The following is a 24,811-nucleotide window of genomic DNA, read 5'->3' on the forward strand; positions in this document are numbered from 1 at the left end:
AATGCTATAGCTGATCAATGAGACTGAGGTTCCATGTTTTTCTTGTTCGATGAGGTGGTTTGTCAGAAGGTGCCTGCTCATGTATTATCATATTCACAAAGAGAAATTGTGAGTTACACCTTCGATATTGTAAGTTTACTTTAGCTTACTTTACTTTAGTTTAATCTTTGCTGCTTGACATGTTCACCAGCAGCTGTGAAGTTACAGTTACAGCTAAAAAAAAAAAAAAAAAAAAAAAAAAAAAGTCATCCTGGTGAATAATTTAGCATTAAACATGAGAAGGGCCAGGTGTTATTGAACACACACATGCGAAAAGGTCTTTGCTGTGTCAATTAGTTGATTAAGTATCATCTACTCCCCTGTTGCCTCCGGAAACCTGATCTGTTTTTAAACATGTTCATGTTACAGGGGCAGTGGAGAGCAAGAGAAAGGGAACATTTTCAATTACATGTCAGTATATTTGACTGACCGTCAGCAACCATTTGATCAGGCTTTTACCTTAATTGCTTGCATTTCATTAAGTATAATCATTTAGGGTGGAATATAATCAGTGGCAGTGGATTCAGTGACAAACTGTGTGGACTGTGTGGAGGAAGGCAGCAGAACACGTTCTGTGGAAGAGTTTTTAGTCTCATCATCAGAGTTAATTTAAATTTAAAATCAAAAAATATGTTTTTTCCTTAATTAGGTTCATACTACTTAATTCCAGATTCTGTTTAGTTCAATGAGTGGACGAACAACAACTGTGAAATAAAAAAAAAACTTTTCAGCAACAAATTACTCAGTGAAAGAAATCTTTAGTTATTAACAATGAGAACGATTAGAAATAAGCAACATGCCTCTCACCTCTAACATTACAAATGGTTAAAAGGACATTTGAAATACTTCTAGAGAACTGAAGGCCTTTGTTTTTAAAACTATTTCTTCCTACGCAGAATATTTTCTGCCTACACAAAATCTCTAGGATGCCTAGATGCGATCATTTGCAGAAAAGAGGAAAACAGCGGTGAAACAAAAAAGACACAAAGAAGACAAAGAGCGAGCACGAAGTGGTTTGAGGAGAGAGAAAACAGAGTGGAAGAAGTGTATATATATAGCTCTTTGACTTTAGTAAAAGTAGCAGCAGTAGTAAAAGACACAGTGAGAAAATACTTACTCCCATTCAAAATTTTACTTCGGTAAAAGTACAGAGCAGTACACAGTGTTTTACAGTACTTTGAGTACCTAAAAGGACTCATTATTAAAATGACACTGTTCATAATGTTAATACATGTTGTTTGACTATTTGTGAGGATGAATGTTCATGTAAGCAACATTTAATGCTATCAAGGTTGAGATAATTTAATATACTGTTGAGTAGTTTAATCGTGATCAGCCATGTTTAAGATCATGACATGTTTTACTTTAAAATCTTTGTTAAAAAACAAACAAACAAAAAAACACAGTAATTAAAGCCTTCAAATGCTGCGAAGAAAAACATACAATATTTCCTTCTGAAGTGTAATGGATAAGAAGTATAAAATGTATATAAAATTTCACTTAAACACAGGATTTGTACATAGTTACATTCCACCATTCCACCACACAAGACACAGGCAGCCTTGAGCCGAACCTTATGATGAGTGCTTCCACCCAGCACAAAGTCTTCATCCTCCTAAATATTTAGCGAGCACCTGATTCTCAGCTGATAGTCCTGACCTGGCCATATTAGGTTGGGAACATCACAAGATCCGATCCTCCACCACCTGACAGAAGGATACACATCAACAGCTTGTCTCATTCTCCTTCAGATTCTCTGGTTTACCTGCATGGAGGAAATCATTTTGCAGAGAGTCAGATTATCCCTGCTGCTGATGGGAGATACCTCACCTGTGGATTTGTAAAAATCTTTGGTTTGCTGATCAAACGATTTTTTTTAATCCAAAATATGAGCACAGATAATAACAGCAGGAAAGCAGGGGAGGAAAAAACACTCAGAGCACACAACAGTTAATAAAGCTTGCTTTGTTTTGAACATAACAGATGGAAAAGGCAGTGATATGATACAGGATAACTGAATTCTGGAAAGTCAGGTCACCTAAATTGTATGAGAACTTATTTTCTCACCCCTTTTTATATATTCATTACATGTAATCAGGATTAAGTAATCACATTACAAAAAAAATAGGTAATTGTAATCAGGCCAGATTATTAATTCTTACTAAAAATATCAATACATTGTATATAATTATATGATGTAGTGCTCCTTTCAAGTTGCCAGTTTGTTAATTTAAATATTTGTTTTTGTTTTCATTGATGATGATGCGAAGCACATCAGTTATTATTATTTTTTTTTTTAGTTTTTAACGGTGAAAATAGCATTCGCCTCTTGCATTATCAGAGCAAAGTCCTTAATGTGTTAAAAAAACAGCAGCAGCAAAAAAGCAAAGAAACAGCATCCCACATGTTGTAGAATACACACAGTGCACCTGCAGTTTGTGCCAGCACTGTTTTTGTAAGGGTAATTTGATTTGACCAACTGATGTTGAATATGCAATGCCTTTTAATTTGCACTGAAAATGTTTTGAGGTGTTTCAAGAGAGAAAAGAATTTCAACTCAATTTTTTGTGACTGGATCCATTTTTTTTTAGTACAAGATCCAATATTGTCCCACTGTTTGATGTTTGAAGTAATCCAAAAGTAATAACATTATCTAACTATTTTTGTCATTCAGTGGATTACGTTACTAATTACAACATTACCGTGTAAGTTATATTCAGGCTGCATTTCAAAGTATCTTGACCTAATCCTGGATGTTCATGGTCCTACAAGGCTGGATCCGAAAGACACTGCTGATCCCCTGACATTTCCTCTAGCACCACCTGGAGCTGGTCTCTTGAAATGTTTAAGTAACTTTTGGCTCGGAGTTCCCTTAGCTTTTCATTTAGAGGCCTCATCAGGACAAACTTGCAATGAAATGCCTACAAAACAAAGGATACTTTCATCAGCTGGTCTGTGTTTTGAGGTAATTAATGAATGTTAGCATGCTTACACACTAAACTACGATGGTGAACGTGGTAAACATTATACCTGCTTATAATGTTAGCATTGTCATTGTGAGTATGCTGTTTGGCAATTATTTGAAAGGACATTACTTTTGGTTGAATGTTTTGTGTTCTTCTCCACAGAATCCATAACCTGATTTTGGTTTCATCATTAGAAACTGGATTTGGTTTGTTAAGGTTTTCTCACTGTGAGACAGTGCTCTGCTATTCTCACGCCGTGTCATCTCAGTGCTAAGCCATTCGGTTTGGTTCAAAATTCTACAAATAAACAGGAACAGGAGACAAAACTGTGGGAGACAAGCATAAACAAAACCAATTCTCTTTGACTGCCTTCTCAGACATTGTTTCTCGGTAAGAAATGGGGGAAAACCATGTGGCAGTTTCATTCATCCTATATGCTCAACGCTGTGCGTGGGTGTTCACCTAACAGATGGACATCCTGATCTAAATTATAATCAGGTTATCCAGTGAGAAGAGGGACAGCTCATCAATGATGGCCATGTAATTTGCATAAAAGTACATACTACTGTGAAAACCCCCAAGGGCAGTGACATACGCCTTTAGTTCACTTTATCTAGGAATGCACAGTGCCTAAATCACAGGGTGACAAGACCATAGACACACAAAAAAAGGAAAATGATTCACAAGCATTGTAAAGAAACATTTGTTTGTTTTTTCATAAATACTGCAGCTCTGAGCTCTGTTAATACCTTTTGTATCAGTTTGTTCTTGTTTGCCAGACAGCGTTCAGTAGCAGCCTCTAGGGCTTGTCTACAGTCAAACAGGCTTTTTCCTCACCCTCTCTGTTTTCTGTCAGTTTTAAGAGATGGAAGACAAGGGTGAGGGATGTCGGCAACAAGCAGCTGCACAGGAGTGTGTCGTCTTTTGATGCTGGTCTCTCCTAGCACATGTAAGAGCTGTCACTTTTCCTCTCAATCGCAAAATCTGAGTGTGAAAGCAAAGAAGCAGAAATGATATTTAAAATCTTGTAAAAATCAAAGTAGAATAATACATTTCAGTTTGTAAATATTATTGAGAATCTGAAAAATATCAGTGCCATAACTTATTGGTAACATGTATTTAATTAAAAGAATGTATCAGAATTAAACTGTTACATTAGAGGAAAGAAAAAAAAAAGATCTTGGTGTGTTTATTTTCTCATTTTCCTGTCCTTACTCTTTTGTATCGTAATGGCAATATTTTCTCAATGTTCCCCACCATCTGTGGGAATGTGATACCTTTCTATAGCTGAGTGAAAGAGGGGTGGGGGGAGGAAGTGGTGTTCTCTAATCCCAGAATCCCTCACATCGAATCATGCAAATTTGGTGCACTTTGAAGCGAATCCAGCTCCTACCATATGCAGAGTGAAAACAACAATCTATTATGCATGCATTGCACCAAGCTTATGGTAATGTTATTTCACTGCTTTTCCTATAAAGTCAAATTTGCAGATGCACAACATATCTAAAGTTTCTTTTAAAATAATATTTGTCTCATTGTGGTGTGTATTTGTGAATAACAAGCCAAGGGTTTGGCGGTAACTGCTGAGATCTGTTGGAGGCTCACTAAGAAAGTGATGCTTGAAAAATGGATGGGTGATATTTTCTTTCTCCAATCTTTGTTTGAGAGGTTGTATTTTTCTTGTATTCACTCTGAGTATGTTCTCTTGATTCAGGTTCTGCTCTTCAAAGACAACAACACAATTGAAAACTTCCTGCAGTACAGTGCTGTTTGTATTTCATGGTGTTTGTCACTCTCCAGCACCAAGGAGCTTAATGTTCATGATGTCTTTGTCAAGTTATGCATCAGCAACAGACCATGTTATCCCATCAGAACAACATGATGAAGTTACAGATCTGCACCTGCCACAAATACACTTTCAATGACAAGGTATGTGTTTCAGCTCTCAGCCTCCTCATCACAACAAATTGTCGGCCACTCTAACATTATATTTCACAAGCCAAAAAGCTGTCAGTGTGCTCTGTTTCTCGCCGTTTACGGCTGGATTAAGAACACAACATCAATGATATTTCCATTTGTTCAATGGATAATTAGGGCCCACAACATGCCAAGAATCATTTTCCATCTTGGCTCATCCTAATTTGGGGGAGGAATCATGCAAAGTGTAATTGGCAAGACAAGATGTGACTGGCGTCTCCCAAGTGTATCTATGCTTTGTTACAACACGCAGTTCTTAATGAAGGGGCCGCCAGCTCACTTGATGTTGTGTTTTAATTGCAACACTGACCACCGTGCAAGCAAACAAAATCTATCTATCTATCTATCTATCTATCTATCTATCTATCTATCTATCTATCTATCTATCTTTCTATCTATCTATCTATCTATCTATCTATCTATCTATCTATGATGTCTCTATTTGCTTTGTATTTTTGTAAAGTTGTCTAATCCTTTTGTCTCCCTCTGAGCAGATCTGAAAGAAGAAACTTTACTGAAAACACTACCAGCAGCTTTGAGACAGTCTGGGTCAGTGTGGGTGGTGCTGAAGAAGGGATGGCATCCCACTGAAAGGACAAACAGACACGCACGTATATGCAAACAAGCACGCTTTGCGGTGTACCTGTGACAGTACTGTTATGATGACAGTGTGTCAAACAGTTTCTTGTTGATTATGAAACTTATTTCACACACTGAAGCACTGTTTCCTGCAGCGTTGCATGTGTCCAAACTTTGTACGTTCACAAGTTTCTTGCTAACTTGAGTGACAGCTTCTCAGTGTCACTCCTGATGGTGAACTCTAAAGGTAGGTACAAATGAATTTCTTCCATTTAAATAAAATTTGAATCCTTTGAAATGCCTTTTAACCTCTCAACATCCCGTTTCATCTTTCATTTTCCCCTTCAGATGTATAGTCTGCTTGGAAGAATAATGTACGTCTTATATGTTTTTTCAAAGATTAAAAAGTTCCCAACAAAACGCGTAATTATTTCATTAAAATCCTGAAGAATGAATGCATTTTAACTTTTTCATTAAACATTTAAGAATCTATGAAGGCATTTCATTTCATTTCTAAAGTCATTCAGCTGTACAACCGGTGTTTCCTCCGTCACTGTAAAGTTTATTGTCATTGTATGTGCACTGGAGGCTTCTGGTTTCCACATCACACTATTGAAACTAGAATATTTGATCAAGACTAGCTCTCGAAATATTTGTGACATCACAAATGTTGCTCGCAAGCCCGCCCTTTAAAATCTAATTTTCAGTGAGCACAGAGAACAATTTACACTTTAAGTAGAAGAAAGTGAAAACAGCCTTCTAATGTCAGACTCTACACATACATCATTCTACTCAGTAAAGCTCAAGCATTCAACTGTAGGAACAAGAAGAAAAACATATTTTTAAGCGTAGGGGGACTTTAAGATTGAAAAAATATCTTTTTATTCAGCACAGTCTAGCAGTACTGACTTGTTCCAGCTCTATTCAAACCCCAAAACAAATGTTTTTTATGGATGCACCTTGCCATCAAAGGGATATATTCTAAATATTTTCTGCAGCATTTTAAACACACACTTTCCTCAAAATTCAGCCTGACCTATTTTACATCTCTGGAAACTTTCCTCACTAGAGTTTAAAATAAAGCTCTGTGGTTTTGAACAATGTTTGGCTGCACATCATAAGTTTGTAATTACTGAACCACCGACAGGTTGGAGTGGTTTACATGTTAGAGGTCTTCAGCACATGGTACAGCCCTGTGGTATAGAGCATATACGACACTGAACATACAAAAACGTGCATACAGCAGACACAGTGGCAGTCACACAGCCATTATGCACACAAAAGCTCGTAGCTCCAGCAAGCACCTTATAAATCCACAGGATTTGGGGAATAAAACTGTTAACCCACTGTTGAGAGTGAGTGTGGCTCGGCAGGGGTGGCTGCATATCATGCAGGATGAGAGACGGGCCGTGGGGCTTCTTTATCACTCCAACTGGCCTCATGGAGCCCAGTGCTCTCTGCCAGCCAGACTCCAAGTTATTCTATGCCAGTGGAGCATTGATTTTCCACACTGTTAGCTCACATGATTCCCTCTTTCCTCAGAGGAAAATTGCTGGGATGAAAAAAAAAGGACTCCCTGTGATCGATTGGTCCACTGCGCTACTGAATTCAGGTTACAAGCTGAGGGAGATGAGGCGAGAGAGAGAGCAGGGTGGGAGGGAGGATGAGGATGAAGACAGTGCACAGCGGGGCGTTTGCATGTTAGTCTCACTGAGGTAAATATGGACCTGTAAAACTAGGACTGAGGAGGAATAAATTGTAAAACAGCAATACAATACTGCGCTCGTACTTGTTTTTCAACCTTTAACCACTATATAATGTCATTAATTTGCACTCTTAAATGTTCTATTGAACTTGTCATGGCAATTCCTATCGGTTAACATCTATAGATTTTGGAGAGTCATTTAATTGCTCTCTTTTAAATGATTTTAATCTTGCCAAAAAATTTTCTGCACTTAGGCTTATAGATTCATGTGGGTTGGTTACTCACATCAAGATCCTAAAATATCTGTGCAATATATCTGCGAAGCTCCTGCTTTTTGGCTGTAGGCTTTTCTTTATGTAACAGGATTCTATAGTCAATATTTCACACATTAAAGCCTTTTGGAAAAAGACAGAAATTATCCAAAAATACTGGATGCAATGCCAATTACACCAATAAGCAACAGAACACAATAATGCAGTTTTCTTTCCTTTACAAAAACTTGGCAACAAGAAAAGAACATCAAGTATACGGAGATGGTATGAAAATAGCCCCTGCCATCAACAGGCAGTCACTTAGCCATTTTCTATTAATAAATAATGCTCTTTCTTCCTTTTAGCCATTGCCTCTACTAGTTTTAAATGGTATACATTTTCATTAATGTCAGTGGGTTCTTCTTTATTGTGTCATCCTGCATGTTAGGTGAGCCTCTCTCTCAGCCTCTTAAGAACATTATGCTGGCAGTGATGCATATGAACTCATTTTCACATGATGAATGTTAAGGGTGCAGGAGAAGAACAGTGGCCTCATACAAAAGCTCATCTATAAGTGTGAAAACAGTAGCTTCCTGCATGTTTTATCGTGAAACATCACATCATGTATATATTGTACTGTAATGTAGCCATGTTAGCAGTGTGACTCTAAGGATGACAGTGTTGCTCTGACAGTACAGCCAGTTCACCACTTTGGTCCAGACAGAAATATAGAAACAACCATTGGATGTACTTTACATTCATAGTGCCCAGAGGACGATTCCTAATACCTTTTGTGATCCCCTAATTTCTCCTTTAGTGCCACCACAAAGTTCACATTTGTGGTTTTGAGTGAAATGTCTCCACAACTACTTGAAGGACATACACAACGCAATTAGAAGGGTTTTATATTTTGTTTTCTTTTTGCACAAAAAATAGCTTCAAAGAGGCCTTTGAAAAAACTGCAGTTATTGGTTGCACAGTTATACATTAACACAGAAGTAAATTGTATACTGTAAATGTCATTCTGAAAATATTTACAAATATAGTGCAATTAAAAACTGTGTAAGGTTTTAACTTCAGTAAAAACTGTGTAAAAATTTCAATTAATATATTTCTAATATCATTGCATAGAAACTGCTCTTTCATACATGTGGGCTAATCTCTTTCAGCGTGGAGGATACACTGACAATCGCAACGCCTCAAGGTCTCTATTATACATACATCCTAAATACCCCTTCAAGCATTTGTTAAAAGATTTACAGATTAACACTCACCAGCAAGATCTGTTACTGATTGACATTTAGCAATCAAATGTCAATTACTGACTATTTATCTATGAGATGATCTAATAACTGTCCCACAAACTGTGGGAAGTTACATGCTGCTAAGTGATCCTACATTTGAAATAATGGGCTGTTGAATACCTACACACTTGGAGTGAGTGCTGTTACTGAATCGAAACTATCCATGCCTCTGTTGTTTTCTTTGAAAACATTATATTAATTGTTTTTAACTGTTTGTTACATAACATAATCTTTATATTAGGAATGTACAATATATCTGTGTGCATAATGGCATCAGACATCTTTGTTTGACAGATAGAGGCCTTTCTCAAAGGTTTGAAATACCCATTGTTAATCCATGTTGGCAAACACAGTAGGTGCTATTAGCAAAGAAACGGTACAAGGTTTGCTATGTGTTGATATATTAGTAAAATATCAACAAAAATGTAATCGAATGGTGTCCTGTGAACAAGTAGCAGTGGAACAATAATATGCTTTCATAGTGATTTACCTACTCTACCGCCATGCAGAAATGACCATTTTTCTTTTGAAAGTTATTACTATCGTTACAGACAGCTGTGTTGCAAGATAGATTGCTGTCATCGTAATTTATTGTTAATACATTTGGAATGGAATACACAATTTAATGTTTGGCTTTTTTTAAGACTAAAACCTACCTCAGTTTTTAAGCTCCATTTGTGATAGTTTGTCACTGTGTTGATGTGATTAGTAATGTTTTATACGAGGATTTCAGGATGTCTTTTCCAATATAAAACAGTAATATAATTTACCTCTGTGTTGTAATACTGCAGATTTAGTAATTAACTAACTATTAACTAACCCTTATTACAAAGATCATAAAATAAAGCATTAGCATGTATGGTCTCACAGAGCCACTAGCATGGCTGCAGACTGTCTTTATATTTTGGTTTTTAAAAGATAGGAGTGCTGATATCATTAATCATATCATATGACCCTCACAACTTGGCATAAAAGATTTGTTCCTACTTAACTCTGTGTGGTATCCAGCCATGCTTGTTCAATTAATTAGATATCTGGCACTCAGAATTCTGTCTCCACATCAATATAATGGAGGTGAATGAATTTAGTTTATGGTGCGAAGATAAATGTGCATAAGCAATGTCCCTGTCCCTGCTTAAAACAGTGATACAGTTATACTAGTACAGTGATACTGTGAATCATACTATAAAATTGTTTATTTTTTATGCAATTTTTGAATTACAATCAAAATTCAATTCAACTCTACTGTAGTGAAGTGGTGCCAAAAATCTCAAAGACAGATATCTAAAAATGTTCATAGTTATATGGCAATATATGTAAAATTTGGCTGTTTTTTTTTTTCCAAGTTAGGCAAACCAGTTCTTTCAAAGGCAACCCCATGTCAGCTCTACAACAGTTATTTGAAAAATTATATATGAGTTGGGCCCCTGGAGGACTATTTTCACACACTAGAGTCTGGAGTAGCCCAGCAGGTAGACATCAGCCATGCTCCCATGAGTGAAACTCTTATGTAAAGTGTATGCTTTCATACAACAGAAAAAAATGTTTAAATGTGACTGAATGGACTGAAATGTGCTAATACCTTGTTTTATTTTTTACAATAATACCATGACACTGCCTACATTTGCATGTGTTGAGATGAACTGACCATAGTTTGGGTTAGGAGACTTTCATAAACCTTTGATGCTGTATGATTGAGTTTCCCTGTTGCAATGAATAAATCAAATCACAGCATTTCTGTCAATGACAAGGTAGTTCCTCCATATCTGACTGAACAGGAGGTCATGATGATTACAGCTGTAATATTAAACACCACTTTTATTGTATTCATATTCAAAAATACACATTGTTGTGTGGCAGTCATAAATTAAAGACTCATTCTGTACTGTTTTGACCTTAAAAATTGCAGTTATATTTGCATATATTATCAGAGTTGGACTTGTAGGTTTGAAGTTTGCATGTGTTTTTAATTCACAGATAATTCACAGAAGTTTTGCAAGCATTACTAAACCCTGAAGAGCACTAGAAAACCTTGAATAATTTTGGCTTGATTGGTGTTGGTTTGGTTTTTCCAGTCTGAGGTTGTTGTTTTTTTTTTTGTTTAGTCTACAAATTTTACCTTTAAAGAAGGATAGAACTCACAGACTTAAAATGTAAAAATAATTGATAATCTTATCAAGTATTATTGCATGTAACAACATTAAATCTGGTTTGACTCTTTAAAAATATGCTTACCTGCTGTAAGTAGCCTTAGGAATCACATTTTCGGGAAGCTAGGAATCACATTTTCACAGCAAATATTCATAAAATTTGAAAATCTGCATTCATTATAACACTGTTCCAATTATCCCTAGATACAATACAAATGTTAAATTTATATCTCATCTTGATCCAAGACTCCAAAAATTATTGTTTTCATATTTATCTAAGCCAGGCAATTCCTTCTTTTTTTGGGCCAAAGTGGGTGATAAGCTTTGTCACTTTAATTACATCAATGTAAATATTTCATATTGGCCAAATCAGATCTTGTGGCTGCAACATTCTTGTAAATGGAATTTTATCTGTAGCTCGGGACCATTAGTGGCACTGAGTTCTGAGGCAGCCTAGAGGACGGTAATTAAGTCCACTCAGCCGTGACTAAACATTTTTGACATTTTTCCTAGTCCGGAATGAACTGTCAGTGTGCAGAGAGAGTAACCATCTTGTCACTTTGTGTTTGTATAAGAATAGCAGAAAGCTGGGTGCTACGCTGCAAGTCAAGAGTTTCATATCATAAAAGGGAATGAAATGCAGAGAAAGAGAAAATGGTGGTGGCTTAAAGGGACAGTTCACCCCAAAATCAAAAATACATATTTTTCCTCTAACCTGTAGTGCTATTTATCCATCCATCAAATTTTGGAGTTTTGGAGATATCACCCACAGAGATGTCTGTCTTCTTTTGAACATAATGGAACTATATGGCACTTTAAGATGCTGGAAGCAACAAAAAAATACATATAAAAAAAAAAAACTGAAATTATGACCAGATTATTCTAGTCAAGATTATTATCTTGGGCTTTGGGCACCAAGAGCAAGGTGTCATCTATTTCCATTATTCCATTATATTTGAGAGAAGGCAGCCATCTCTTGGACCAAAATGATCTAGATGGATAAATAACACTACATGTAAGAGAAAAAAAAAATATATGTATTTACTTTTATTTTTAGGTGAACTTTCCCTTTAAACATGGGTTTGTCTCTCTGTCTGTGCAGAATGTGTATGTGTGTGTGACTGAGCTAGAGTGAGAGGACGAAAGAGACAGACTGTAGCTCATTTCTAATTCTAAGTTACTACATTTCACAACAGCACTGAGGGCAGAGCTGCCTAAAATACAGCATGTGCAAAAACGTGAAATGTTTTGAGCTCAGTTAATGCTAAGAAAAGTAGGACACATTTGACTTTGCTTTGCATCGTCGTTTGCTGATGGATCAAAGCTGTCAGAATAGCCCAGTTTCTCATAGGTGCTTTAGTTAGATTTTCTCTATATTTGTTTGGACCTCCGACAAAGGTGTGTGCGTCTGTGTGTAAGCATGTTCATTAGCAGAAACTAAGGTCGATTTCAACAAAGTTACTGCATATTGTGATACATTTTGCATCTCATTTCAAGAAGGTGCCAGGGTACTAATATGTTTCTTCTCTTGTGTGTATAGCTATAATGAGTTACAGTGGTATCCAAGACAAAATTCAGAGATAACAAGGTGACTTTGAACTTGCCTCCGAAGATATTCCACTGGCATCCTTAAGAAGAAGAAAACAACCAATGCCTTAATAGCCAATACAATCATTCCATCAACTTTGGTATGCTTGAGTAAATTGAATACCCCTGCTTTGCCTTTTGTTCTAGAAAATGCATCAAATTGATTGAAAGAAGCAATTACGGTACCGGGGAGCAGTATTGATTTTATGAAACTGTGCAATTACTTTAATTGGGATAACCGTGTCTCGATTAGATGTTTGTAGTAGGCTATGTTCAAAAAAATGTCTGCATTTTACAGTTGTTTTGATTTTGAGCACATTCCATTTCCAGTGCAGCCCAACCTTTGTACCTGATTAGCCTGTTCATTTTCCTCTGTAACCATTTTCTCTTCTAATTCAGAAGACATTTACTCAACATGGGCTGAACTGTAATGAAAACAGTCAATGGGAACATTAGTGGAAATTCTTTTCAATGTCACATGTTTAAATGATTCTTCTGCACAATACAGGGTTCAATTTGTGCATCGTGTACAAAAAGCAAATAAGAACTGTGTTTTATCCCTATTGTTTGGCAGGTACAATTGAAATGCATCTTCTGTCCCAGCAATACTGAGTTGGAACCAGTAAAGAAAAAAAAGAAACAAAAAGAAAAAGAAAAGGATAAAAATGAACAGTGAAGTCAAGCCTTAAATCTGGCTGCATACCATGTGACTTGACATGGAGCAACAGAATGAAAAAGAGAGAGCGAGACAGAAAGAGAAAAAGAGTGAAGGAGAGAGAGAGAGAGAGAGAGAGAGCAATACCCCCATAAAACCATCTCTGCTTTCAGTTCAAATAGGTCCTATCATCTCCATGACAACAGTCGTAATGGTAACATGGAAATATATTAATGTAAAACCATGGCAACGTTCTCCAATTGAATTAAGCAGCACCTGTGCACATTACACAAGAAGATAAAAGACAAAAGGAGCCAGCTTCTGCTTGCCAAGCAGCTGTGGCTTTCAGACCTCAAAAACCCATCTACATTTCCTGAACGCATTTGTTTTCCAATGTTTCTGTGCGGCAAATTACCGTAGCATTGCATATTTTTTTGAGGGGTTTTCCGTCGTATTTGTGCAAACAGATGAGAAACTGGATAATTATGCACCCAACCCCCCCCCAACCCCGACGATAAGCCCAGCCCGTCTGCCTGAGTGGTGTAGCCAGATTAATGTGTAGCCAGTATGTGTGTTTTACCATTAAATCACATAATGGTGGGGCAATCATTCTGATAGGTAAAAGTGCACAGTGTTTGTGCACAAAGAAATGTGTTAGACACACAAACTCGGTACACTGTGCTCCCTTTCTCTCAAAGCAGAGGGTGTGAGAGAGTGAAAGTGCTTGTGTTGTGCCTTCTTTTCTCTGAGCTGAGCCGAAAAGAGAAAACATTATCTACATCACCATGCCATCAAATCTGATGGATTTTATCCCATCCCTCCCCCATCCTTCTTTCTTCTCTCTTCCCCTCTATGTTCACTGGTAATAGCAATGTAGCACTCTCGCACCCTTGAAAATGTGAGTGTGTGTGTGTGTTTGTTTGTGTCTGCGAAAGAAGAAAAAGAAGGGGTGAGGCTGGTGAGGACACACGGCCCAAGTATATTTACTCTTAAAAGGATATTGTTGTTCCCAAGGAATGTTGAACAGCAATGTCAACCGCTATATTTTATTCATGCGGGCAGTCATGTCCAACACAGAGACCCATACTGTACATAGACTTCAGTTCAACTCTGCTTGTCTCAGGGAGAAAATTATCATCCTGTTGCAAGGTGAAGTAGATAAAACTTAAATAAATCTTCAATCTCTCAAGGGATCCAATGAGAAACTTATTTTCTCCATCCTGTTTTCCATTGTGCAACAATGTCACTCCTTCCAAGGCTGATGGAGGTCTAAGCTGTCAGTACAAAGTGTGCTTGTAAGGCACACAGGCCCCCCAACAGGTATCTTCTTTGCAATCAAGACTGCATTCAAATCTTCTAACTGTTTAATGCCAGGGAAAAAGAAGAGGAAGGAAGTCAAAACTGCAGAGAGAACCTGGACTGGTACTCTGTCAAACATATGGGATATTGGTCAGCTGCACAAGAGCTTGTGGTACACCAAACCTTAGATTGTTCAGTACACGTCATTGTACCAGTGAAAAGTTGAAATCATTTGTCCAATATTGTATATTACAAGCATGAGAATGAGCAGCCTTCAAGCCTTCATAAGAATTTGACCATGAAACACATTTTTCTACACATCTTGCAATCACTGACATTTCTCACCACATGAATCCACTTGTAGAATGAGATTATAATATGACTTGTCCTTTTATAAAGCCAAGGTGAGAAGGTTTTAGTAACGCAGCCTTGAATTGTGAGAACACTAACTTCTGCACTCAACTGACTGAAAAGATTTCATTCTGCTTCTTTTACTCAACCTTCAGTGAAATGTAGTGATATATTAGTACAGTGGCCTTTTAGTTGTGGGGAAATACTTTCCCAGAATAAGGTGTTAGTCAGGATGTCCAATCTCTTAGATTAAAGAAATATTTCACTTTTAAAAATTCCAAAACATTATTTAACTGTACAAAAACATTTTAACACCTGCAAAAGTTTATCCAGATATATTCAAAAAAGGTAAATCTGTTCCACCAGTGTGTTCACCATTGTCTTTTTTCAACAGCCCTCACATACAGTTTCCTCAGCCTGAGATGTTGTTAAACACGTTGGCATAGTTTTACTGTTGGTATATAAAATGGGGCCCCTCATGTTGAATTTGAAATTCCTGTTACTTCAGGCTTTAAAAAAATGTTTGAAAGTATGTGATATTTGGGTGAGATATTCTTTTATCACCCATCAAGTAATATATTTTTTATCTTTATCTTTGAGATTCAATATTTTTCAGAACTACTAATATTTAGGAGAAATATTCCTTCATTGCGCAGTGTATAATATATTTTTTGGATGAAATATTCCTCAGATATTCAGTAAATTTAATAATTGGTCGTATTTGCATTCAGTATGTTTGATAGTCCTGCCCATCAAACTTTTGTTCTGGTATGACACATAGCTTACGCAGTTTACAGTAATAATGGTGGCAGATTGTTTTTGTTTTTCAGCTCAAACCCTAGTTTCTCGATTTTCAGCGCCAGTTTTTCCAACTGCAATGAAAACTGTTATAAAACCCTGTAAAATGAGTCTCAAATTGGCTCTTTGTTGCTTCACAAATGATATTGCGCTAGACTGAGGCTAAAGCTGATGTCCTGAGCGAAGGTAAGATACTCACCAGCTAATGATCTATGTAAGGTATGGAAACAAAGAAAAAGGTTGTTCTTGTATTGCAGTGAGGAACTAGATTGCCCTATTATTAGCAGTATGACAATAGTCTAATGGGTTTAGCTGTGGTTTAAACTTCAAACTTCCAAATCCAATCGAGGGCAGGACAGAGTCCATGACAAGATTTAGCAGACCCTCACTTGGAATATTTGAGGTACAACATCTAGTGTGCTTGGCAATGTTTTAGTAAAATTCTCCTTTATCGTCAACTTATGGAGTTCATCCACAGGTTTGAGGCCATGCAAACCATTTTAATGTCTCTAGTAAATGTTTTGTGTTTTTCTTCTTATTTCACAGCCTACAGGACCTGGATAGAGGCCAGAGCAGGCATCATCCTTCAACCCAGATAAAGATCAAGTATGCTTCATTTAATCAGTGGATGGTACATGAGAAGCAAAAGCATTGTTTCACAACCATGCATGATAGAGATTACACAGGACCCGCATGTCTTGACATCATCAGAGAGTGAAAATGGAGAGGGTTTTTACAGAAAATGACGCTGGTATCATATCTGCAGATCTGCATAAATAGTGGATTTTAGCGTCTGTTTACTGCAAGGCTGTGAAGGTTAAGAGCTCCTGAAAAAGGGTTATACATAAATAAAATGCTGACTTCTGACCAAATAAATTTCCAAATGTGCAGTCATTGGGAAATAAAATGTATTTAATGGTTGTTATTGCTGTTAGGCCACACTAAAAAAAAAAAAAAATCCCGAATTCAAATTAGCCTAATTTTTTTCTTTTCTCCTCTCTTTTTTCTCCCTCACGGTAGAAACATCTATAATTTCAGCTACTCAAAAAGAATCCTAATTGCTCATCTGAAAGGGACCATGATTGGATGCTTGAATTTCTTTATATAGGAATGACTCACAATTCCTCCGCTTGAATGACAAACAATTTTCTCTGGCAAATGATTCCATGTGTCTTGTTGAGTGGAAATAAGAATAGATCCTGTTTTCCGATGTGCACAAAACATTCACTCAGTCATATGCATGAGGTAAATTGTGTCCAAAATGAAAAAAAAACAAAAAAACAAAAAACAAAACAAATGTTACCAACTTGTTTTGATCATGCATGCACCAAACACTGGCAATCACAACAACACACACTTTCCCTGTTTTTTAGCCCCGGTTTAAAAGTATGCAACTTTAACTCACTTGACATTATCACTGTGGGCAAATGTGGGCCTTTTTAAAGATATGAAAACACTGAGTTAAGCTCCTGCAGACTGCAATACATTCTTGGCCAAATGAGAGCTGAAATGCTATAGGCAATTAGAAGAGTCTCTAGAATTTCCTTGAAATGAAGTGCTAAATGAAACGTGGTCAGACTAACAAGTCTGCTCTCTTTTTCACTGAGCTTCTCTGTCCTCCTGCAGCTCTTCATTCAGAGGGGAAAGGTATACGCATCTCTTTTTGCCAAATCAAGAGTCAGTGCATGTAAGCCCTGGGGTGATTTTCCTTAATTATGCTTCAGGGTGATTTGCAAGGTGGATGACACAATGAGGACATGATGTCAGTCAAATAATATCCCAGTATTTTTCTTCACTACAAAGCTCAATTTACTGGCATACTGTACTGATCTGAGTTCTGTTCATGGAGTCAGCGTTTTCCATGTATGGAATAAATCAAGAAAATCCACACATGAACATAATCTGTTAGTGGTTGACATGTCAGAGGCTTAAAGTCCTGCAGAGTATGGGAGCTGACCCCTGGGAAAACTAGGTCATGACCTCCTTGTCTGCAGAGCTACGCATAGGACATTATAGGATCACTACATTTATTCCAAAGTGGATTCTGGAAGGAAGAAGATGATAGTTTATGTTTGACTCTGTATATGACCAAAGTTAAAACAACACAAGATCAAACAAGATAGATGGAAAATTACAACTCATTCTTTTGTCCTGGGAAAAATGAATGATCCTGCAATCATTATCTTAGCTGCTGTTTGTGCTCTTGGACAAGCTTGTTGACACACTCTGGACACACTGCTGGTTCACATGCCCTACTGAATCAAACAGGGTCAGTGTAACCTGGCACAGGGGTCAAAGGTCAGCAGGCTGGGCTAGAAAAAATGCCCCCAAGTTTCCTTTAGGTCACAGATTTAAAATCAGTTTCAGCAAGTCCTGAAGTGTCTCTGCGCACATCCCAAAAGTATTATTGTAAGTTATTGCACCAGAAGCAATTCATATTTTTATATTCCTTTTTCTTAATTACATCCAAAGGGGAGCAGTGAGACAGATCCACAATGAATTAACACTGATTCCCAGTAAATGAATAATTTTTAACGTTTATTTCTTGGCCCTGAGACTAATTTAGCTCCAAATTCCCTGCAGGCTTACTGTACAGCTCATTACTGCACCGCAGCTACAGGTACAACAGACAGGTAGCATGGGTTTAGAAATAAACAGAGCTCACTGGGACATACAATTCAAGGTATTTTGTATACTGCACGTATAACAGCAGGTAGTGACATGACAGCAAAAATAAAATAATATATATAGTAAAACCAAATGCAGAGCTGAGACTTTATATTGTAACATGAACTGTGACATATATTGTTACCTATATTCATATATTATATGAATGACAGACTAATGATTCTTGGTTTATATGTGGGGAAAATTCTGAGTTTTTAGAATTTCTTGAGTCAGAGCAAAAGTAACCTAATGGTATCATTTGGATGTACCTTACCACAGCTGCTCTTAGACATTGCGGTTTGCATAAACACATCAGATTGTGCTAAATGCTAGATAGTACAAGTACAGCAAGTACTGCACTTCCGCGGTATGTCAGACAAGTTGTGCATCAGGAACAAAAACTGGTTTGACAGAATTTCTGTGTATGAAAATAGTGAGTGAGAACTAGCATGTTGAGGGTCATTGAGGCATTGTGATAAATAAAATTTGGCTTGACTTGATAAAGCATCTGTTGTTATTTGAATTTATGGTCATGATATCCAACAACATAATTCACAGTATATATTTTTTTTTTTCCACATTCCACCTTAAACATATCAGCAATCTCAAATACTTGCAAAATGCTGCTGATAACAGCTCTAAAAACAACATTATTTTTAGTATTTTGTTTTAAATAATACCCAGACCTTAACAGTTGGCAGCCAGAAACTCAGATTGTGATAATATAAATAAACCTGGCATAACAAGGCAAGCTTTTTACAAATTAAAATTTAAAAAAACCTTTTGAATATCTGTAACTTGAACATTTTGACAAACAGAACTTTCTGCTAAACTAAAATATGATGCAAATGTCCTTCTTTTGTGTCATGCTATGTGAGGCAGTTGACTGAGAAGTCTCAGTATTATAATATTACAATATATCTGTATAGAGGCTTAGAGTACATGTACACATGTAAGACCAGGCTATGTTATTCTGTGATCACTTTGTTTTGAAATTTTAACAATGCATCAATCTAATGATGTTTGAAAGGCCATGATATTTTTAACACAAGAAAAAGCAACAGCCCTACAATAATGTGACACTGGACTCAATCCTCCGTATGAATGATCAAACTGAGACAGGAAAAGAACTCACAAGACTAAATTAAATGATACAGAAGAAGATTTGCATGTAACCTATGATCATGTGGTTCCAAATCAGATAAAGATTCAAGTAAATACAGACAGTTTTCCTTGAGAAACATTCGATGTAGCATAACATTAACTGTATTATTGTTGGAAACAACGTACACAGCCGCTATGGAAGCTCCGGATGCCACTTTGCTGGCGCACAACAGCTCTGCCCACTTTGCTCTAAAGTATAAAATTAAACTCATGCAAGTACACACCATCTGCAAAAGTTGCTGACTTTGTTGTAATAGCAGCTTTGCAAGTCATCGCTTAGTGACATCACAAATTGGTTTACTATGTTCTGCTGTAACTTCGTGAAAGAGCTGTTCAATATTCTCTTTTTATTTTTTTCATTTAGGTATTCAAGGTCACGGAAATATCCTGTGCTGATTCAGTTTGGAGATGATTTTCTGTTTAAACTGGCACAAACCTCAGCACTTCTTTTGTTCTCCCACGCTTTACTCAAATCAGTCATCATTTCTGCAGGACGAACTGACAGCCAAATTATCTTATCCACCTTTCATCTCCCAAATTTTTTCATCTGCATCACATTTTATTTGAGATTAAAGTAGGGCTGTGTCTTTGTGCAGCACTAATTGCCATAGAGCTTCAGTAATTAAAGGACAATAAAGCCTTAGTAGTAATTAGTTTCTCTTGTTTGGTTGCTAGCCCATCAATTGTGCTTCAATAATACTGATCATTAGCATGCGCCTGGGCAGTGAGGGATGCTGGGAAAGGAGCCCTGCACACACAGCACTCCACATTCCATTCCCATGAAGCCATGGCACCGAGCCATGTGGTTAACCCTCTGTGTGCTGGGCCGGGGAGACTGGCAGACTGTGCCTACCAGCGAGGGCCCACTCTGGAAAATAAAGAGGTTGCACTGTAACATAATAGACCTGCTAAAATAATGACCAGCTTTTTACATTTCTGAAGGTTGGGAACATAAGAGCTGCAGCAGTGGGCAGATGCTGCTCTCACTGTTTGTGTAAAAACAATTGTACCCTTCTCAGTATCACATGCTCCTTTATTCACATCCAGTTTCACCTAATGAAAGCCTGCCTGCAATATTGTTGAGCAGTGATAAAGGGGATATATTATCAGTGTTTTAATGCTGCTGCATCCCAAAAACAGATCTAATTATCTTTAAACTGAACAGGGTCGGGAGAATAAAGGACATTTCTGTGCAGGCAGGGTGTATGGATTGTGCTGTAAACTGTGGCATAGTAATAACGCCAGGCAGCAGAAAATGTGCTCTGTTCTGTACTTTGCCTTGACATGATTGAAAGACAATGGTCCCATGGATAGGCCATTTCAACATCAAATGTGCATGCACATCACAGGGCAGGGGTGTGCTATCCATCACATTCAGTGAGCTGTCAGAGGCAGCTCTCACAGCCCCGGCTTCTCTCCACACACATTTGCAACTGCATGGCAATACAAGATTAAACCTCTCTGTACATATTCCCCTCAGAGCATACTATTTTACACAGTTTCGAAAGTGCCCACAGTAGGAAGTCTGTGTTTTTCATAGTGTGCGATTACTGTAAGACTTCATTTTTACATGATCTTTTAATCAAAATAAAACCAAAACTTAGTATGCAAGCACCACTAGAGACAAAAACAACTTTATTGTTATTAAAACTGTCTTCATATATATATATATATATATATATATATTACTAACCACACATTTGAACTCTTAAAAAAACTCAAAAATATCTCACAGAGTTGTGTTTGTGCTTTCACAGCTTAGCACAACTTCTTCAGAGGCATGAGTAAAATGGAGTGCAGAGGCCCATCCAAATGAATTTTGCTCACTGATTTAGGCTGCAGACCGTGATGGGTTTTATAAGATTAGGTGATATTGCCATCAAACACCACAGTTTCAGTTTGTAGTCATGCAAATGAAACATAAAAATACATAAAAACAGTCGAACTACAGAGAGTCTTTGCGCAACCTCCTCCCATCCGCCTTGGCACAATAACCCAAATGGAAGCCTTTATGAAGCACTGATGGAAGCAGAGTGCGCTTTATAATGCACAGCCGTGCACACTACTACATTTCCAGCTAATCAGAAGCGCGCAGTTGCAGAAAGGAGAGCGGTTGCCAAGGCAGCCACATCTCCCCTCCCCCTTCTCCCTCCGTTCCTCTTTCCCGTTTATTATCGGCAGAGGTCGCATGGCAGAGGGAAGTCCAACCACTTCTGTACTGGAACCAATGCAAGAATATGCACCTCCATAACAAAGCCCGTGTGGAGTCCTGAGAGCAGTGGGAAAACAAGAGCCTGCAAATTTGTGGGCTTCAGTTCAGCAGTTGAAAAGGCTTTTAAAAGAGAGGATCTAAGTTGAAGGTCTTGTTTTTATTTGTTCTGGAACAACTGGATAGTTTTACCAGCACGTTTGTGTCCATGAAATTTGTACTCTGCGTTGTGAGTGAGTGAGTGAGTGAGTGAGTGTTTCGCATCCTGGTGCGGGGCTCTGAGGAGGACTGCGCATCACCAGAGTTGGTGCCGAAGTTCGACCACGGTCGGATGTGAGAGAAGAGTGCACCGAGTAAAACTCCCCCACTTCTTTTTCGTGTGTTTCTCCTGCTTCGGCGTTGCGTTTGCTGAGACAATAGTGAGTCAAAGACGCTGAAAGTGATTTCATGCCTTCAGTCTCGCACAACCTGAGATGGACGTGAGATTTTATCCTGCGCCCCCGGCAAATGTGGGTTCATGCTCCCTACCGACTGATCCAAGTTGCCTGAGCTCGTTGGACTATTACCACTCGAACAAGGTAAATAACAAACTGTGTTTCCTCGTGCATTGAAATGGTTTGCGTCTCACCTGTCTGTCGATATGAGCCCAACACATTTTGCAATATTCACGCAATGCCAAACGCATGCTTTGGACGCGTTTTATCCACGGACACTCACTTCGCTCCACAGCTACACACTCTCCAAAAAAATGTCAAGTGTCAGCAAGAAGGAGTGACCTGAGCTAGGATGGACTGGTTTTAATTTAGTTTGGAGCAGGCCAGAGAATTTTTATTTACTGCTAGTTTAGACTGAAGCCTGCAATCATTCTATTTTGCCGTTGAACGAAAATGTGTAGTTCAACTTTTTTTTCTTCTCTAACCAACGTAGTTATTATGTTATTTCCCCGGTGAGACCGTGCAGTTGTGTTTTGCACAAAGCTGGCATTAAGTGTCCCACCCGATGTGGAATACCAGGGGCTATATAGAATCCATACTGCCCCACTCTGCTCCCTGCTCCAACATTATCTTCCCTCTCAATGATTTCTTATAGCTTACGTGGTTTTTCCGCTGGGGGTTCAACGATTAAATGGACTTGTGCCAATAATGTACTGTTAAATACTTTGTAAGGTGAAACCACAAAGTCTGGAGAGTACAAGTATCACTCTTTTCTGTGTCAGTTTTGACACCCCGTGGCTTTTGGCTTGTGACCTGCATTGACTCCATTACCAAGTGCGCAGGTGGCTTTTAAAGCAACATTAGGCTGATAATGTTTGAGAGTTTGACATTTTTTGAGAATAGAATAAAATAAAATCGTCATCCCCTGCGAAAAACAACCCAGACCAAAAAATCTTGTCATAAAGAAGGATGGGGGCAACACTATAAATCTTAGGGTGTGTTGAATTGAAAGCCAACAATAGGTGATAAAAGCACCACAAATTAAGATAAGCTCACAGCAAAAGTGCTAATGAGTAGCACAAATACAAGATATGCCCTGTGGAAAGACTAGGAAAACTATTTTAAACTGTTTAATTAACAGACTTACAGCCCCCACTAGTGCCACCAGCATCTCAGCCATCTGCAATCACAGAATTAGACTTTGTTGTTGTCACTTACCGTAGTGGGAATATTACATATCAACAGGCTCTCGCTGCTGACCTGCTGCTATGGATGAAGTTCTTAGGAGATAAAGATGGTTTGGAGTTCTTTGGCTTGTTCTCTCATCTAAAGATGGCTGCAGGTATGAAAATGAAGGGAATCATGCAGTTGGGGATGTTTGTCTTTCACTGTGTGGGCAATGGAAAATCTCTGTAACTGAACGGAAAATTCTAGTCATCAACAGAAAACATCATCTTCCTGATCTGGTATTTAAAAAATGACACTCTTTGTTCAGGTTTGGTAGCACAAAGAGTGTTTGTAGGGGGAAAAAAAAAACAATGAGCAGATACTTTTATTTAGCCTGATTGGATCAGATAAAACAAGGCCTATAAAAAAACATTTACTGATAAGGCAGGTTTACATCCGTGACAAAAAGGTGCTCGTGTAACTGTCTTCTCTGCCCAGACAACGTTTTTGTGGGTCAAACAAATTAGGATCATTTTCCATTCGGATGATCCCAAGAATATGCTGATATGCTGATAGCCACACTCAGCATGAATCCTGGAGACAAAGCCGCCAGATATTAAGTGTTATAAAGGGCTTTTACAAGGGAGAAAGTGACACCAACTACTGTCACTGATACAAAAGTGTGGCAGCCCTCAAAATCACAAGTGTTCATTTGAATTATTGAAATCTTCTCTTTGCTTGACGGAGTGTGTGGTGGTGGTGATGGTGAGGGTGGGGATTCTTCTCACAAGGGGAGGTATAATTTGCTATCATCACATGTGTAACACTAACTACCTTCACTAGCAATGCAAATGAGGCCAGGAGCAGCGGGGATCATTTGGTATCCTGTTAACACAGCGTATGAGGTCAAGATCCTCTCCTCAAATGCTTGTCGAACTGGCTATGGCATTAAAGACACTTCTGATTTGTTGTGTAGGTACTGCATCTATGGATCAGATCTGCTTGCTGCTAATCATCTCTGACAGCCCTGGCTGGCTAATTTCAAATTCTGCCCAGGCCACTATCTGAAAGCAGCATGGAGGTGAAAGGCTAATCATAGCATTAGGGTCAGTTATTTTTCTGGGTTTACTTTTTTAGAAGTTGTATTTGTTGGCTTCTTCGTTAGTTTGACAGTATTCTTTGGGGATAATAATTTTGGAAGAGAGTCTACATAATTTGAAGAAAAAAGAAGCTTGGTTGGTTGTGGTGGTTGCAATTTGGCATCCTTATTCAAATTTAGCACAAATTTAAAAAAAAAAAAAAGTGATTTTCAGTCTGAGAAAATGTTTTTTTTTTCCTTTTATCTCTGTGAAGTTTACAGTGTTAATCTGAGTTACACGCGCTTAATTGGATAAAATTCACACGTGCTGTTATTTTTGCTTTACAGTCTGTTTATTTGCAAACCTGTTTTGTGTGCCACTGGCTCACTCTGGATGCTTTGCATGGACACAAGCCTAGTTTGAGTAATTA

General features: G+C 37.9%; 1 protein-coding gene and 1 long non-coding RNA gene across 6 annotated transcripts in view; one reads left to right on the forward strand and one right to left on the reverse strand.

Annotated features, from left to right (window-relative positions):
• Positions 1–743: 743 nt before the first annotated feature.
• LOC124062828 lies at positions 744–23,585 on the reverse strand. 2 transcript variants are annotated; one of them, XR_006844009.1, is made up of 4 exons: positions 23,354–23,585; positions 22,330–22,333; positions 3,755–3,989; positions 744–1,804 (listed from the first exon to the last, which is right to left on the reverse strand). It is a non-coding gene; the product is annotated as an uncharacterized LOC124062828 (long non-coding RNA). The 2 variants fall into 2 exon arrangements; XR_006844010.1 differs by lacking the exon at positions 22,330–22,333.
• The window catches only part of LOC124062827 (TOX high mobility group box family member 2-like), a 73,246-nt gene continuing 69,862 nt past the window's right edge, over positions 21,428–24,811 (forward strand). For 2 of the 4 annotated variants that reach the window (XM_046395829.1, XM_046395830.1), the window contains exon 1: positions 21,428–22,279. In XM_046395829.1, the coding sequence (XP_046251785.1) occupies positions 22,175–22,279 (105 nt within the window). In that variant the 5' untranslated portion in view covers positions 21,428–22,174. Of the gene's footprint in view, positions 22,280–23,380; positions 23,478–24,811 lie in introns of all 4 variants that reach the window. The other 2 variants (XM_046395831.1, XM_046395828.1) reach the window with 2 other exon arrangements.

Source organism: Scatophagus argus, chromosome 8 (genome assembly GCF_020382885.2).
Source record: "Scatophagus argus isolate fScaArg1 chromosome 8, fScaArg1.pri, whole genome shotgun sequence".
Taxonomy (NCBI): Eukaryota; Metazoa; Chordata; class Actinopteri; family Scatophagidae; genus Scatophagus; species Scatophagus argus.